General features: G+C 40.2%; 1 protein-coding gene across 1 annotated transcript; it reads right to left on the bottom strand.

Moving 5' to 3' along the window:
- Window positions 1–856: 856 nt before the first annotated feature.
- Window positions 857–18,800, bottom strand: efcc1 (EF-hand and coiled-coil domain containing 1). The gene is made up of 8 exons (XM_087800839.1): window positions 18,152–18,800; window positions 15,768–16,201; window positions 6,077–6,225; window positions 5,870–6,005; window positions 4,455–4,611; window positions 3,305–3,454; window positions 1,599–1,668; window positions 857–1,458 (listed from the first exon to the last, which is right to left on the bottom strand). Exons 1-8 carry the CDS (start codon window positions 18,776–18,778, stop codon window positions 1,325–1,327), a joined length of 1,857 nt encoding a protein of 618 aa, XP_087656965.1. The 5' UTR covers window positions 18,779–18,800; the 3' UTR covers window positions 857–1,324.
- Between the last annotated feature and the right edge of the window lie 121 nt (window positions 18,801–18,921).

Raw genomic sequence — 18,921 nt, 5'->3', positions numbered from 1 at the left:
GGCACCTTGGATCTGTTTCTTTGTTCAAACCAATTCAAGATATATGCTCAGAACTCATTTAATACATTTTAGCATTGTGATTCCAAGTATAATTTAAAGTTATATTGAAGTTGGACGGTTAATTTTGCTTCATTAAATGCTAGTTACCCTGACATATTTGATATATCTGCATTTGAGAAAACTATTTTTTCGTTTTGTTTTCCTGGTTGATGTTCATCTTATTTTGAAACTGCTGATCAGGTTTTGCTTTCCAGGTTGGACTCATATCCAGCAAATTTTGAATTTGCTTTCTTATATTGGTGATGGAGATGTCTGTAACAAATACACTACGTATTACATAATACTTTCACTTATTTTGCCTCGACATGTACGACAATAGGGTTTAAATACCACAGTAATACACTTCCACTGGACAACAACAAAAAAACAGAAAACAGAGAAAGAGCTGTGGAAAGCTGATCTATACACGATCCTGATTCATTGATTTAAACATGATATCCAAAAAGTGTCTGTGTGTAAAAATGCTCAGTCACTGGGAACCAACGCGTTTAAGTAAAAGTATCAAGAAGGGCATGAGTCTGAGTAAGAAAAGTGGAATCATTTATCTAAAGGGGCCTACATCGCCGATATTGGTGGTTCAAACCTACAAAACAAGCCTCAAGCAATGCAGGTAACTTCGACTTAGCAACACGGTTTAAGGGAAATCCTTTGTCCCCTGCAACGTTTGTTCCAATATATGAATGGTTTAATTCAAGCTGAGATTAACTCTCCGTGGTTTGAGGCAGGGAAGATGAGGAAGAACGTCGGTGTACAATGTGATTACTCCTTCGACCCACAAGAAAGAAAACCAACAATGAACAAATAAAAAAATGTTTAATACATCATTTATACAGCTTAAACAGTTAAAAGAAATAAAAAAAGCAGAATCTACATCCCTGCTCTGCTACTATTCACATAGCTGTTTCAACACAAAGGTAACTAAACCAAAAGCTCTGGTTTGGTGACTCTTAGCTCGATGTGTTCACCAACTGTCAAAAGTACTTCAAGGATCAAAGAAGAAACATCAAGACTTGAATCTCCTTTATATGCACGAGTAACTCATCACCCAGTCACCAGTTCATAGCTTTGTCTTTTGAAGACCAGAACCATGGAGACATCCGCTGAAGGTTCCTGGTGGTTATGGTGGGTAGATTAACTTTATTATACAATATATACATTATCAGTGTACAGTTGGGAGTGTTGACAGGAATTTAAATGTCTGTATATTTCAAAGAGACCAAGCTTAAAGTGGAGCTGCTCGACTCCGGCAGGGGTCAGGCTTTTCTTAGCAGGAGATGACGAGCGCATTGAGCGACTGCTGGCTCACCGAGCGCAGCAAGAGTCCACCCGTCGACAAAACCTCACAGGCAGCCAGTTCATGATAGAGAGCATTGAGAACCTCCAGGATGTGGGCCTTTCCTGTGCAGAAACAGATGTGAGCGTTCAGGGAGCGGAGCAACAAAGAGGTTTGGATCCAGTCCCACTGTAAACTGTAGCTTTTCATTATCACGTTTCACAAGGCTCACATTGATTTTATGGGGCACACGGGCTCCACTCACCGTGTTGAGGGTCGCTGCAAGACTCCAATGTGCTGAGCAGGATTTTCCCCAGAGACCTGCGTGAGACATTCTGAAACAAAGCAGGGGGAGAAAGAGTTCTCAGAGAACAAAACGGCTCTTTAACAGAAACCCGGCTGGTGTAATTGCAAGAAACCTCTTACACATGTTCAGCAAGTGAAATTCATGTGTTGTGGCTTCTTTAATCAAAGCCAAGAGTCGGTCACGCCGGAGCGTTCCCTAAATGAAACCTACAGAAGAAGTGATTTTTAATGAACTAGAAGAACTTCAGATCATGTGAAGGGAAGTTTGCTCACAACTTTTCCACTTAATTGACTTCATATGAGAAAACCAAAACATTTTTTTTTTTGTGTCAAAGCAATGTTTCAGCGTCCAAATGACAATCAAACTTATTTTGGTGTCAAGTTTCATCTATCCGGGAAGTTAATGAAACTCGAAAGACTAATTCATTTAGCTTTAACTGCTATCCACGGCAACACAGCACTGCTTCATGTTTTGAACAACTGTACATCACATAAATTATATACTTTATTGAATATTGTTTTGATTGTTTAAGCGCTTTGTGACCCTGGTCTAGAAAAGCGCTATACAAATAAAAATTACTTACTTACTTATCACTTTTAAACTAATGGCGCCCCCTACTGACCTCTAAACAACATGACACTGCTTCATGAAGCTTCATCAGCCCATCACTAGATAAGAGTAAAGTAAACTACAAATAAAATAAAATATATTCCTATAATTTTAAGTTATCTTTTCCCAAAATGCCTTTTGCTAATATGCTATAATTTATATAAAAAAAATATATATATATAAGCTTGTTTATTCATTTTCTTCTTTCTCTCACAAGACTCTTGAAAATGAAAAACATGTACACATTAGCGTCAGCAACAGTGTATATAAGGTTCGAACCAATTCCTTTAGCTCACCTTTGGTTGTGCCACAGACACTAGCATATACTAGCTAGCATGTACAAACACAGATATTAAATATACAATGCTAACTAACATTGCATTCATTACTCACTCAACTTTTCTGCAGACTCGGCAGAAGAAAAAAAGGTATATTTTATCATAATTAATCATTATAGTCATCTTAGAAACGGTCCATCATTGTGGCCACGGTAGCATTGATTTTGTAGCCTCAAAGTTGTATTCAGTACAATGCTTCATTTCATTTCCACAAAATCCTCCTGGATAAGCCAGTCGTGAGGACAATCATTTTAGTTTATCGATGAAAATATAATATTATAATATAATAAAACACACACACAGATTAACCTTTGAAATTGTGACTCATGCATCATTTAATATTTAACAGATGGATTCATCTATACTACCGCAATGGTAGAAAAAAAAGGTATCTCCTGGATTTCACAAATTATAGGTTTTTTGTTTAATTTCAGATTTAAATCATTTAGTTTCTTATCGTTAAAATATTTAAGTATTACACAAAGGTAATTTGGTCTAGCAAGTGTATGATTCAGTTCAGTTTACAAATAAATAGAAAACTTTATTTAACTACCAAGTATTGCGGATCATTCATATGGCTCCTGCAACAAGCTACCATTACTATAGTAGTATTACAATTACTAAATAATGTTTATTAGTAAGAAAATGCAAGTGTTTTGAGTGGTATACATGCATTTTAAACAACACAGTGTACACTATATAGGAGTCTTGACGAACCAGGTCTCGGAGCTGCTGGAGCAGCAGCAGGATGTCCACGAGTTTCTCTTCCACCAGAGAGAGACGAACCCGCTCGGTCTCCAGCATCTGCAGCTCCATCTGCAGCAGCTCCGTCTCCTCGGCCTTCTGCTGCAGCTCCTGGACCAGGATCTGAGCCAGAGGCAGAACATTAGACTCGACCTTCGAGTAACCATCCATTGACCAGATTCCTGTGTCCGTTCCATCGCTCCAAGATTCCTGAGGTGACTCAGAGACGTTCCCTTGGTCTGAGTCCGTCCAAGTTTCTCCCTTTCCAGGTCTAATTTCTGAACATATTCTGACGAGTCACACCTTTTTTTTTACATCAGGCTGCACACTGATGGTGACATGTTTGTACTTTTCCTTTGTTGCATCAGCGGAACTATTTCGGACCGTTTATCAAAGTTAAGGATAAAAAGTTATACTCTACGGTACTATGGTTGAACACCATAATAAGAGGATTGTACCTCAGAGTAAGTGTAGTTTCTGGGACTATTTTGTAACATGGTACCAAATGAAATCATTCATCCTTAAGACGAGGTCCAAAAAAAGAAAAAATGAAGTATAAACCAACCACTGGAGCGACAGTGTGCTTGTGTTACTCTGACCTGGAATCACAGCAAATCTTCATCACTGTTTAATAAAGGCAGACGTACCATCCATCACTTCCTATTCATCAACAAAGTCTCTCCAACTGTTTAGATTCCCTTCATGCTCTCGGTGAGACGAGGACCACTGGGAACAAATGACTTCACATTTGCCTTCCGCTCTTCCACTATTACAACAGACCCTCAATTTAAGCCATTTCCTTCGGTGTCATGCGGGCCAAAGAGGAGTGTTTCTGTGGTCGTCGAAAAGCAGCTGTAAACACACCCACACACACACGCACACACTGATTAAGATAGTTTGTTTTGGTTGATGCTGTTGGAGGGGACCAGACCAGCTGTGACTTGGATGCTTCTCCTTGTATAACAAGAATCAGGAGCTCTCTGTAATCTAGGACGACTTCATACATATATATACTCTTTCCAGATGACGGGTGGCGTGCAGCACAGCAGTCATTTGTTCAAGCAGAGACGACAGCAGAGTAAACAGTCCAGCGAGAGGCTCTGGGACCAGAGGTCGCTCGTACCTGGTCTGCGTCGGCCTCGGCTCGACCCTCCTTCTCCTCCAGCTGCTTGTGTAACTTGGTTACCCTTTCCAGCATCTCCACGACGGCACTGCAGCTCTCTTCGCTGCGGGAGCTCCCGAAGTTAGACATCAGCTTTTTGAAAGCCTTGTCTTCACATCTGCACAGAGACACAGCAAACAAATAAAGTTAAGTAACATAGAGTAGCATACAGGTTAAATACAGAAACACATTTTGATTCTATGCCTGAAAAAGGTTTTGTTTTTAACGTTTTGTGAAGGCTTTTATTCAGTTATCTACAACTGATACAGCATCATGATCTAGTGCTTTATAATCTTTAACTCTGATCTACTAATTCAATGAAACCTGGCATCCTTTTCACTGACAGTGCCATCTAGTGGCCTGTCAAACTGTATCATGATACTACATCAGTTTCCAAATGAAGCCTCATCAACCCATCACAAAAATAAAAAATCTTAATTTAGACGTGGGACGAAAAGATTTGCTGGACTGTATGTAACAGGAAGTGTGATTCTGACTGTGGTATTGTCAATCTTAAGTTTCCTCTCCCATTAAACTTTTTATCTAATTGTTGATGTAATATCTGTTCATTTTAATTGTCCTATAAACTGGCATACATATAAACAGGTCATGGTATCAACATGAACATTAATTTACTTTCATTCAATATATCTACAACTGATACTGCATCGTGATCTAGTGCTTTATAGTCTTTAACTCTGATCTACTAATTCAATGAAACCTGGCATCATTTTCACCGACATTGCCATCTAGTGGCCTTTCAAACTGTATCATGATACGGCATCAGCTGCCTCATGAGGCCTCATCAACTCATCACAAAAGCAAGGGGGGAAATAAAAAATCTTAATTTAGACTAGGGACGAAAAGATTTGCTGGACTGTATGTAACAGGAAGTGTGATTCTGACTGTGGTATTGTCAATCTTAAGTTTCCTCTCCCATTACACTTTTTATCTAATTGTTGATGTAATATCTGTTCATTTTAATTGTCCTATAAACTGGCATACATATATACAGGTCATGGTATCAACATGAAAATTATTTACTTTCATTTTATTTTCGACAATCATTCAACAATCGTCTCTGACACGTGTTATTTAAACTATTAAATGAAGGACATTCAGTGAAGTAAATAATCAGGGAGATTGATATTATATTCTATATGGAGGTACATTTCCCAAATTATTTTTTTCCAGGGATCTATAAAGTGTGGAGGGTCAATGTTTAAACTAGTACATCAATTCATTTATTGTGATTCTGTTGAAAGACTACAATTAGTGTCGAATGTCTGGAAAAGGACAGCAATACCGCATGAATAAAACAAATGAGCAAAACCCTTCTGTCACGTGATTTAGGATTTACAATCCATAGTTAGCACCTTTCTCCGCAGCCGGACAACCGTGTCAGAATCTTTTTAACTTCATCCACTTGTCTCTGCTGGTTTCCCGTCCACTTGTCCTCCTCCTCGTCAGATGCAGCCTGACCCTCCACCGAGCGGAACAGCTGCTCCTCCACTGTAACCCACAAACGTTCACGTGTCAGCACATCGTGCTACTTTTGTTTACACGTAAATGAATGAACTCACTCTTGTCCGGAGTCGTTACCGCCCGTCCGGTCGGGGAACGCCGATCGTGCTGGGATTCAGAGCAACATCTCTGCCCGGTCCTGCCGCCGAGCATCATGGCGCGGTCCGAACCCGAGCTCATTGTCAGGCGCACATTTGACACCTCAGACCTTAAGCAGAAGTCAGACGTGAGTCTATAATCTACGAGTGTCTGAAAGCCGACACATATGCACATGATCAACCGAGACGTAATGGCACAGTTGTTGTATATGTTGGAAAAGAAGATTTTTTGCAAAAAACATAGTGGCAAAATATATATGTCTTAGTGTGACTACCCCTTACCCCTCCATCGTAGCCCCACCTCTTCATTATGCACGTGCCTGTGAGTCAATTCAAAACATATTTTCATACGACATAGCAATCAGTCAATAGCAGGGCTGTCCCAATCCTTAGTGGAATATTTCTACCTCAAGCCCTTGACACTGCTTTTTAAGGGGTAGACGAAGGGCTAAGGGGTAGGTGTATGGCGTAGAATTGGGACGCAGCCCAAGTGTGTCTTATAGGAGTATGGCCCTCCGTCCTAACCCTTCTCCTTCATCCAACTCAGAATTGAGACAACCCTCGTCTCACGGTCACTCGCATAATGGAGGGGTAGGGGTAATATCAAGGGGTGTAATGTGTAGCATTAGGATTGACTCTTAGACTTTAAAAAAGGCTTGGAATAATATGAAAAGTATTTGCACATTTAGACATGGAGTGACTTTGTGGGACCATCTGGAGACCAACATGAAACTAATTATAAATACAGTATTTAAAAGATATCTATAAAAACTATAGTGTTGGTGGTTAAATGAATACATGGTATTAAGGTACGGGGATATTAATAACAATAATGTAGTGTGTATATAATGTATTTATATGGATATCTGCTTAGTATATACATATATAGTATACTATATTGTGAAATATACTGTAGATAATACAAGACAAGAATATATTTATGTTATATATTGTTATTACTGATTATAAAGTATGTATTTTTATGGATATATGTGGCAAATACATTTTTTACTTTTACTTTTTACAATTTACCTTTGCCTTGTTTTCTTTGTTTCTTCAAAAAAGTCCATTTAATACATAAATAAAAATGAATGATTCCATTGGTGGTCTTTCTCTATCTTTTACATGCATTTCCATTTCTAATCAGTACTAAAGATGATTTAACATTAACATTAAAATTGTATAATTTAATAATATTATGCCAAAAAAGGGCGTGTACTTGATGCACATACACACACAATCAAAAAACTTTTATTGCAAGTTGTAACATATTTACAGCCTGGTTTAAAAACTTAATTTACTGATGGTACACGACGTACAACTTTTCTGAGCCATTGGCTTCATTGTTGCACTCTGCAATTTTCACCTTTTTCATCTTTTTTACTGATCTAACACAGTCATTTCCTATTTCAATTCACTATTGACGCACACTGTACACAAATAAAAAGACGTTTTTATTTGTTCAGGCTTTTCCTTGATTTTCTGGAACTCCTGTCAGTTTTATCTTGACCTTTAAAGTATATACTTTATTGAGTATTGTTTTGATTGTTTAAGCGCTTTGTGACCTTGGTCTGGAAAAGCGCTATACAAATAAAAATTACTTACTTACTTACATGTAAATATATATATTAAAGTCAGTTCAATCTGCATACCTGGATGTGTTGAATGAAGGGGTTTGGTTGATTTGACTGACAAGTCAACAATAATTGACAAAATATTTTCAAGCAAGATGGCCACGGTTTCATCGCAGATTCATAACTCAGTTTCTTGACACAATTCTAGCGAATTTCCAAGATGGTCACAACTTAATATTGGGTTTCTGTATGCAAAAAACACTTGTGTACTGATGGTAAAATTATGCTAATTCTGAATCATATCAATAAAATAATTGATCCTCTAGCAGACACTTAACAATTGTAGAAACTCGTGAGTTGTTTAAACCTGAAAGATAAAAAGTACAGAGTTATGATCCACGTTTATATTGTCCAATCGTTCCTTTTACAGCATCATTCATGTCAGACAACAGATCGAGTAACTACAGATAAAGGTGCAAAGATAAAAGATCAAAGTATCAAAAATCAGAGTTCAATCAAAACAACCAGGAACATTTTCCTCGAGCATCTAGGGAAACATGAAACGCTGCAAGCCCGTGTGTAACGAACAAAGTATCCAATTGCTATGATAATTTTATAAAAGCAGACAACGTTGAATGCCAAAAGTGGGTGTGGTAATTGAAGCCAGACAATATTTCAAAAAGACAGTTTTACTGCAAAGTGGGTCAGAGGCTACGAGAGTTGCAATGAATTAGGTATAATCATAATAATTGACGTGAAGCGCGGCACAAGATGAAAGTTGTTCTCAATATATATATATTCTCAACAGAGAAGTATACATTTGAATGGACCAATCGTAGGGTTAGAAATAGTTGAGCTTTCCCTGCCCTCCGCTCTTTTGTGCGAGGGGAAATCTGATAGGGGGGCCTTTCTAAATCAAGGAATAAGTGCTTCCAGATGATGATGTCTTGGCGAAAAAAAAAAAAAAAGGAGACAGAGAAAAAAGTCACTCATGCATATGTTGTGTTGGCAGCAGGCTGACGTCGCTGTAACACAAAATGATTCCGTGTCTGGTTCCGAGCCGTTGTTGTTGTTGCACAGACTTTCCGGAGGGTGAATAATTGCAACTTAATTTCAGACGATCAATCAGAGAGACGTGTTGTTTGGGGGGGGACCGAGTGAAAAAAACGGGGCAAGTCGTCGTCCCCCTTATGGAACAGCAGCTGCAGTCACTGCTGCATGGATGTTGAGCACACTGAAGACTTTCTGGTTGCCGTGGCGACCGTCCGATTCTTGAATGACCCAGTGAAGGGGTTTCCCCTCTTCAAACATGACGACAAGTGAATACTGCACCACAGACAGTTTGAATATCAACATGATCAACGCTCTCTGAAAGTGCTCAAATCAAGTAAAGTAGACAAATAAATATCTTTATGTTCGACAGATCTGAGGCCACACTGTTGAAATCTGCCTCATGACTGAATACCGTTTATAATAGCATGTCTGTAGGAAAATGCTACGCTAACATAGCGTAAAACTGTTGAAAGACTTTAAAACAGAGAGCAAAACACTGAAATAAATCAACATTAACGTGACAAAATGTGCTTTTTGACACTGATTTAAGACATTAAGTAAAGATAAAAAGACTAAATAGTTGCAGTGGTTATATTGTTACACATTACACCCAAATGTACGTTCTTGCTGTGGAACGATCGAATTCTTTACTCATTCGAGATGATTTATTGTTTTGCTACGTCTTTATGAAGGCATGTGAAATTAATAACTTGCAGGCTGTGCTTTTCCAGACTTTCAGCTAAATGTCACGAATAAAAAAATGCATTAAATGTTCATATAATACAGTATAACATTCTTCATAGTGTAATATAATATTTTTAGAATGACAAAGACACTTAATATTAATATCAGTAGCCATCTTCTAGCCATCAGTTTTAACATTTTCTTTCACCATCCTAAAACTAAAAAGAAAATTCGCTATCAATGGGGGACTTTGTGTTTTTAAATGGAAGGTGCACTTTTACGATGTTTCATTTTCCAATTGTTATGAACCAGTTAAACAAACCCGGTCCTGTCCTGAGATGTTTAAGTGAAACTATCAAGTCCAGAGAGACTTCCCAACACGCTGAAAAGGTTGATAAATTCAAAATCTCCAGAGACTCTGGGAGAGGTCAGTAGCCTGGAATGCGGAGTCTGTATATACTTAATGCCGTTTCTTTTTTTCCCTAAAACGTTTACAATTTAAGCACACAAATGTATGGACGTGGAGCTAAAAGAGGCGATATCATCACCGAAACGTGTCAAGATGATCCTCCTCCTCCTATAGGTTTAAAGGCTGCAGCGTGCTCAGTCAGGGCGTTTTTAATGAATGACATCCTGTATGTTGGCTTAATAGCAGTCTGATGCCTTTGTAGCTCTGCAGGGGGAGTCCAGCTGTTTGCTGTTAGACTCAGGACCCCTGGAGCCATCCCTGTGTTTATCACAGCATGGCATTGACGTAAACTTTCACCAGCTCGGGCCCCCACCCTTTGCTCCCAGAAGAACGCTTTCCTTCTTCAGGTGTCATCAGTCACAGGACGACTTTTATTTTGGAGGCAAAGGTCATTGATTTCCCAGCTTGAACTTGGAGACGAGAGGGGGTTCATGTTTATACACCAGTTATTTATCAAGAGGACTTTTGTAAAAGGGACGGTTTGACTTTAGGTTTACAAATATGGCTGCCATTCTATAAGGAGATTTGCAATGGATTTGTTGCTGTATTCTTCTCCAAAACAAAAATAAATAGTAACATGTTACGTACAAATCATGTCGAAGATTAAACCTGGTGAAGCCTGTTAAAGCCACTGTACATCAACAAGGTTGCCGGTTCACTTCCAGGCCGGGAGGGAGCCAACTTGTGACCTTTATGTGTGGAGTTTGTATGTTCTCCCCGTGTTGCCTGGGTTTACTCTGGGCACTCCGGTTTCCTCCCATAGTCCAAAAACATACAGAGGAACTTGGGGAAATTGTCCATAGTTATGAGTGTGTGTGTGAATGGTTGTCTGTCTTTTTGTGCCCTGAGACGGACTGGTATCCTGTCCAGGGTGTCCCCCCGCCTCTCACCCAAGGAAACTGGGACAGTGTACTCAGTCGACCAAATGAGTTTGAATTGTCATTCAAATATATTTGATTTTGCTTGTAGGCTGGAGCCTAAACTACGTCAAAAAAGCAGGGGATTGATGTGATCCAATCAATAAAGTTCTACCTAACCTAACCTATAAAGTTGTACTGCTCCAATATACTGATTCAATAAACCTGTTTAAAAATACCATTATGATACAGTGTCTTCACTATAGAGCTGTTTCATCTACCCATTCATTAAAAAGGATTTCCAGTCAAATATGCTGCCAAAATCAAGTTTTTTCATTTCGTTTAAGTTCATTTTTCTGTCAGGTATGCTTTCCTGCAAACTCAGTCTGTCTCTGACCGGCGACCACTCGTCACGACGGCCCGTGGACGTCAGGAAACGATGAGATTTCATCCTGTGGTGAAGCCCACGATGGAAATAGGGCTGATTCAGTCTTCCTTCACCACCAAAGTGCGAGCAGAATGAAGTTGGGGGGAAAGGAAAAGCAGGGGCCTCTGGTGTTTCCCTAGAAAGCATCGTTCAGAACAGCTTGTAAAAGTCAACAAGGCAGGGCATTAAAAGTAAAGGTGAATATACAGGAATATGGGTGTGATTTATTTCTGCTGATGTCAGCGTTACCTCTCGCCACTAAGAGAAACGGTTAACTGTAAAAAAAAAGTCACCACATGGAAGTGTAGGTTTTTGAAGTGGGTTCAAGAACAACACGCCTCCCTCCTGCTCGTCTTTCCGCGCATGATTTAAAGGCAACAAGAAAGCGCCGCAGCACCTGCAGCACACAATGCTGCCACTCTTGTGCCGCGGCTGAGAAATGGTCGACTGGGGTCCGGTCAAACCCTGTTGCCCCCTCGGGCACCATGCGGAGAGAACCAAATGCCTGGAAAGATTGTGTCTCCCCTGGGGTCCCCAAGTTATGGGCAGACATTGTGAGGGCACTGAGGAGTTGACATCTGGACAGCTCAAGAAAGAGTGTCCAACATGTTTTATTTTCTCTTTTACTATGGATGTTTTTTCAAGAAACTACAGTTTAGAACAACCTCCTTCAGCTCGCAGACCTCCCTCCTTGCCTCTCGCTTTTGTCTGTCAGTGTCTATTGTTCAAAAACCCTCTGAGCCACACCAACCCTCCAGAGACGGATTCACCTCGCAGTGATGCCTCGATTTGCAGACGTGCAAACATTCTCGGACTTTAGTCCTTTCATGCATGCGATCCAAAGCAATCGCAGGCGTGTTACGCAACGACACCCACACATCTTAAGTTTCCTGATGACCACATTTTAAACAGACTACAGCTGCGTGTGGATGGGAAAAGGAAGAGTGCTTATTAACTGGAGATAGATTACACGAAAATCACCACAAGAAGGAAGTCGAGGGACCTTTCACACATCTGCTGCTGACCAACCTCACATGCTTGCTAAGATCCTTAAATACTCAAGGTGAAAACAAAAACAGACTTGGGTTTGGCTTGTGGGAACGTTGGTGCCTTTGATACCGACTGTTAAACTACAGAGACAATGGACGGTCTGTCGATGCTGCTCTTCCTGGTTTCTGCAGCTCGTTCGCTTCGATTATCAAACAACATCTCTCCGACTGGTCGGTTTACATTAACCATTGTGTTGCCTACGGGTTAAGGTGAACGAGCTCCCTGGCTTCCAGAAATACATATGCACAAGGGATACCACAAACGCATTTGTTCGGGCCTTTAGGTCACCTTGACCCAGGGATAACGCAAGGGACAAGAGAAATTTGTTTTAGATATCTGCAAAATCTAAAATATTCAATTTAAGGACTAATTACTTCTAATTTTCCTAAACATATATTTAACCTCTTGAGGCACAAGCTTTTTTTGTGTTTTTGGATAAGAAAAACCTTTAGAAAAATGTCAAATTTCAATAGCATAGGAAACTAGAGACTTTATTGTATAGTTCAGACAGACTTTGGCGTGTTCGCCATCAAATTAAAACGTACTCAGGACCACACAATCTGTGGCTAAGACAGTTCTTAGATAGTATTTAATAAACTCATGTTATCGTGGTAAAATATTTTTTAACAAAAACAGAAAAGAAATAAAAATAATTATATACATACAAAAAAAAACAACACTTTTTCATTTTATTGAGCTTAAATATAAGATAGTTCTGTTAAAGTCTTCAACAGATAATGCTGTGGAAAATTCTCATTACTCTCCAGAATAATTTAATGTAATAATAATAATAATAATAATAATAATAATAATAATAATAATAATAATAATAATAATAATTATAATAATTATAATAATAATTATAATAATAAACCAAAATTATATGAACAAACAAACTAAAATCAGGTTTCATTTCAATGTCTTCAATGATGGAGTGTATCTAAGGTTAAGGTACGTAGATTAGTCTGTTTCTCATCCACTATAGTCTGTCTATAGTGAAATTATTATTAAAAACGTAATTGTTTGAGTGCTTTTATAACTGTTTTAATGGGTTTCATGAGTCGCTCACTCAAATCTTTCAAACAGACACATACTGATGATACAATAGAGTCCAACATCTATTCAAGACACACTTAAATCAACACATTAGTTTTCCTTTAAGTGCTGCTTGACACCAATAGAACCTCCACCTTAAGTTTGATGAGGATTTACACCTAATTTAACTCCATAATATCTTAAAATGGACACTGTAAATCAGAATAAAACAAAAAATATTGACCTTTATTGCTAATTTTTGATTACATATTCATATATACATGACATGAAGAATAATAATAATTTTATGTAGACAAAAGTTCATTGCTTATATCTCTTACACAAACTCTGTCATCCAAACCAGATATTTTAACATTTCACGGCAGGTTTAAAGAGAAACACTAATCCAGACTTTGCTTGAGGATTTAGACGACCAAATGTTGCGTCTTTGAGACGGGGGCCTTCACAAAGCCGGGGTTGCTAAGATCCATAGGACGGGGGTGCCTATATGGCTTTGTTTGTTTGGGAGCGAAGCGACGAGGCTGAATGGTCAGTCGGGCCGAGCTCCTGGCTCAATGGCGCTTTCTCTCGACAAGTCTCAGCCTTTGTGAGCTTGAATTATGTGACATCAGGGGTATGAATGGGGGGTTTCTGAAAAGGTTGGGAATGCAGTCGGCGTAGATTAGACCGGGCGTGGACATAAACGGGGGTTTTCATATATTCCTCTTGAAAGTAGGTTTAGGATGATATGTATGTCGGATTCTAACCCGCAGACACGTTGATTACGTGATCGGACGGAAGAGATAAACAAAGTGCGTCCTGCTAACTGTCCAATTACAACGTTACCTCGGCCACAATGACTATTTACCGGCAGCAGCGGAGTCAGCCGCGCCACACACGGCGCCTGTTGCATGAAGTTAAACACAGCGAGGTTTGAAATAGTGACGCCCGACCACATCAGAGCGTCACAAAAAACGCCGCAGCAGACTACCGCAGGCGCGCAAGCCAGGGACCAGGCCTGTGTCAGGAGAGGCCAACGCTTCGTGGAGGGTCAGTCTTGACCCCGGGGGTCTCATGAGGACGTGCACGATTTCCATTGAAAAATGTCGGCCTGAGAGTCGACAGCGGAATCATAGCTGTGCTCTGTTTGTCCAGTCAGAGCTGATATACACAGAAAAACTCGCTGGTGCTTGAGATTCCTGCCCCAGATCTCCTCTCACACCACAACCCACCTCCACCTCCAGCTCCTCTTTTCAAGGTCATCAAGCCCAATTCTTTCTCTGATGCTCCCGAGAAGACACAGTAGCAGGAGATTGAATGACTCTAAATACACATGAAAGGCAACACCCATCCGAGACTATAAAACCCACAAATATGGGAGTTATTTTTGTATGAGAGGAAGAACATCACAAATCATTTTAAAGGGTTTTGTTACATGTACTCTTGCTTATTAGTATTTCTTGCTTTTGAGAATCAGAGAAGAAGCAATTTATTCGACCTCTGATATGTGATGTTAAATGACCATGAAAGCACACAATAGTTTTAGGAGAATATTTTGATAAACCAATGGACTTTCTTTTGATAAACAAATGGACTTTCCATTATTTAAAAACACACAGTTTTTAAATAATGTTTTTGCTTGATAGATCTACTGACTCCTTTAAGACACATCTTAAAACGTTTTTATTTGTTCAAGCTTTTCCTTGATTTTCTGGAACTCCTGTTGTGTTATCAGTTTTATCTTGACCTTTAAAGTTTATACTTTATTGAATATTGTTTTGATTGTTGCGCTTTTGACCCTGGTCTGGAAAAGCGCTATACAAATAAAAATGACTTACTTACTTACTTACTGTTAAGATGGTTATGCACGATTCAGCTCTTATTATTATGTTTACCATCCAGGTTGCAAGTCAGTTTCTCCAACAAACAAACGACCAAGAACTTTCAAATTGAGAATCAAAGGTTCAAAGTCACAAATCTGTCATCTACATTAACAAGAGTGGAGATGTGAGCTACACTAAGTAACTTTCTACAGTAAACCAGACAAACATAAAAACTGACCAAACATGTCTACAAAAGTCAAAGAAAATAAAATCACAGCAACAATATCAGATTTTCAATTCAGGGTCTTTGTGCGGACAAAAATATCACATAAACAATAACAATGGAAATGTAAATTACAATATTAGCATCATTTAAAATAATATTTAACTTTTTTCATGTTGTCTGTGAAGGTTCTCATTGTTTGTTTAGGTTGCGTTTATTTTCTCTTCTGGCGAATCATCAACACTCAAAAATAAACATGATACTTATTATTTGTAACTATATTTGTTTATAAATAAATATATTGAAAAAAACATTTAAAATGTTTATGTATATTTGTATAGCACTGTATTTAAGTGTTCGTAATGTGATAGAGAAATGGTAAAGGGATGTCAAATTAATCAGTCATTTCTGGATGCTAGTGGATCATTAAGGCAGAATCATATCTCCTGTAACTGACCTGTAGAAGAGCAGCTCTGACTCCAGCTGCAGGATGTGTCTCTGCAGGACCGGTACATGCCCAGCTTTGGTCTCCAGCTCTTTCACTTTCCCGAGACCGGTGAGCAAGGCTTGCCGGGCCTCTTCCACCTTCCTCCTCATCGCCCCCTGCTCCATCTTCAGGACGCGGTTGCGCTCCTCCAGCGCCGCCACAGTCTCTCTACAGTTCCATAGCTCCTGCTCCAGCTGCCGGTTGGACAACAGAGCCTCCTCGGCCTGACGGTCTCTGGAGTCCTGCAGCACCTCGATCTCGTGGATGATGTCCTGGACGCTCTTCAAGCTGCTGTACGGGCAGCTGCTGAGGCTGGAAGTGTTTTTGTCAACAGAGAGTTTCTGCTGATCCACAAAGCATCCTTCGTCTGGTTTATGTCTGGAGTGACTCTTCCACAGTCCCACCTGTGCAGACCATAACACATTTTCAGAGACTGACTCAGGTCTGGAGATGGATGACAATGTGGGAGCTGGCAGTTACAACTTGATGGAAATTGGGAATCTGCATGGTGGATCAACATCGTATCTGACTGGCCATGATAAGAGGAATTATTTTGAGTTTTTCTTGGTCTTCTAAAATTATTTAGTTAACAAAAACAACCAAAGGGACATGAGTCAGTCTACAAAAATTGGACAATAAACTGTTGTAAGTAATGTTCTTACTGGATAATTCAATTCATTAAAAGTATCATGACGACCCTGTGAATGATGTAGATGAGACCTGAGAGAAAGATATTAATGACCAGGTTCTACTTATGTGTGGTTTGTTTCTAGAACGAAAGCCATTATTTTCTAAAACAAAATACTTAAGTATAAACACAGGGTTTATTATTATCTGTTTGCACACAAAAGGTTTGGCTTTAAAAGTCCTTTGTGTTCGTTGTTAGATTTTGTCCAACAATATTTAATATATATGATTTTCAGATATTGTTTGGTCTGGTGAGTATAATTACCTTGGTCATTTTATCAGGGGATGGAAATGAACCAAAAGATAATAAACAGTGAAATAATTTTTTAAATGAATCAGTGATTTTCAATGTTTATCCAGTTAAACTGACAAATGTTCGGACCACGTATAAACGACAACAAATTGAAAACATGTGATAGTGAAGTCGCTCAGAAGAAAGTTATATACAAACATCATTATTTTCTATTTCTGGTTATTTACTGGTGAAATATTGACACAAACCAAAATCCTGTTAAAAACCATAGATCTTGCTGACAAAGGTTTGTCTGGATTGTGTGTGTTATTTATCACAGGCTATGGTATAACAATGACTATATAGATAAGATAACTGTTGTACTTTATCTTTGTTCAGAAATGACTTCCTTTAAATGTAAAAAAAATTTAGTTAGATGTACTCGACATAAAAGCAATACGATATATCGATTCAAACATACCTTGTATCAACAATGATTTCCTTTTAAATAATGAAATTAAATTAAAATACATTTTAGATCATTTTCTTTCAGATCTTCATTCATTGGAAAAAATGATAAAAAGGAACTAATGTGTTAAAGTGTCTCTTAAATGGATGTTGGACCTCCATTGTACTCATTAGTATATGTTAGTAGAAAACTCTCTTTTCATTTAAATATTTACATTTGAAAATGTGCTTAAGCCCCTCCCACTGAAAACACTTGTTTACAATAACTACACCCACTTTGACGTTATTGGTCAAGATTTGGGGTTTGTCATCAATCCCGAAAATCTCCACCTCCAAGGGACTCATAGCATAAACAAAGTGCAGTGTTATTCAAACGACTGGAGGAGGAGTGAAACCCAATATTACATCACATCTCATAAGCTCTCGTTTTGCGAGATTCGACACAGGGGAAGAACTTTAAAAGTAAGGACTTACAAACATCATCATGATGAGAGACTTACTGCATCTTGGAGAGGAAGTCTTGAACATTTGAAACATGTGAGTCAGTCAGTAAAGTTGCATTTTAAGTCATTCACCTCAGATACATAAAGACATTGAATATAAATACATTCGACCAGCACATGTTCCACTGAAAGACCCCAAAGGTATTTTTTCTTGGGGTCCAGATGGATTTAAAACAATGCAGTATTAAGGACAACTATGTTTTATGAGACCTGCATGTGGCATGACTAGCACAGGTGTGTGCAGGTGTGTGCAGGTGAGCGCAGGTGTGTGCAGGTGTGCACAGGTGTGCGCAGGTGTGCGCAGGTGTGCACAGGTGAGTGCAGGTGTGTGCAGGTGTGTGCAGGTGTGTGCAGGTGTGCACAGGTGTGCGCGGGTGTGCACAGGTGAGCGCAGGTGTGTGCAGGTGTGCGCAGTTGTGCGCAGGTGTGTGCAGGAGTGCGCAGGTGTGTGCAGGTGTGCTCACCTGCAGAGCCAGACACCGGGCGTCACTGCTCTGCAGCGCAGCCCGCATGTCCTCGATCAGCTCCCGCAGACTTTCGTTCTCCTCCTCCAGCTTCGCGACGCGGTCCTCGGCTTCCTCGAGAGCCACGATCTCCTCGTAACACTCCCTGGAGCAGGAGCCGAGTCTACATCCGGACCCACGTCTCCCGGGCGTCGCGTCCGCGGGGGCCACGGGCGGCTTCTCCCGGCGCTTCAGGGGACCCCTGAGGCGGATCTGAGTCTCGATGTGCTCGCTGTCCTCGCCCACCAGCCTCCTGCCGTCCTCGTACTGACACCCGGCTCTGGTGCTGAAGTACCCGCACAGGTTGGCGTGGAAGTTCCTGAAGGTGAGGTCCTCCTCCTCCGAGGGGCCCCCATCCTCTTTGTTCAGTCTCAGGATCCCGCACAGGATGTCGAAGTCCTCCGCCGGGATCTTCCCCGCGCCGTTATAGTCCAGATGATGGAATATCTCCTGCAGGTACTGGTCCAGCCCAGTGGCCAGGACGATGATCTCGTTCTCCACGCCTCGGTCCAGGCCGTAGTGGTAGGCCAGGGTGCTGACGATCCACTGCGTCCTGCGCGCCGGGCGCCTGTATGGATCAACGTCCATCCTCGCCGCTCCGCAGCCGCATCTTCCGAAGACCCTGGATCGTGCGGGGCCCCTGAGCACTGTGGACCGCTTCTCAGGGAACACTCTGGAAGTGGGCGTGTGTGGGAGCAAGATTTTTGAAAGTAGCACAGCCCCCCTAAAAA

The sequence above is a fragment of the Callionymus lyra genome, chromosome 10 (genome assembly GCF_982586985.1).
Source record: "Callionymus lyra chromosome 10, fCalLyr1.hap1.1, whole genome shotgun sequence".
NCBI lineage: Eukaryota > Metazoa > Chordata > Actinopteri > Syngnathiformes > Callionymidae > Callionymus > Callionymus lyra.
This window is presented reverse-complemented; position numbering and strand designations above follow the sequence as displayed.

Excerpts from the sequence above, each read along its gene's own strand:
- efcc1 (XM_087800839.1), bottom strand. The coding sequence starts at position 18,778 with ATGGACGTTGATCCATACAGGCGCCCGGCGCGCAGGACGCAGTGGATC. Across the intron at positions 6,226-15,767 it reads TCAGAGCTGCTCTTCTACAG|GTCTGAGGTGTCAAATGTGC; the intron begins GTCAGTTACAGG and ends CTTCTGCTTAAG. Across the intron at positions 1,459-1,598 it reads TTGCAGCGACCCTCAACACG|GAAAGGCCCACATCCTGGAG; the intron begins GTGAGTGGAGCC and ends GTTTCTGCACAG.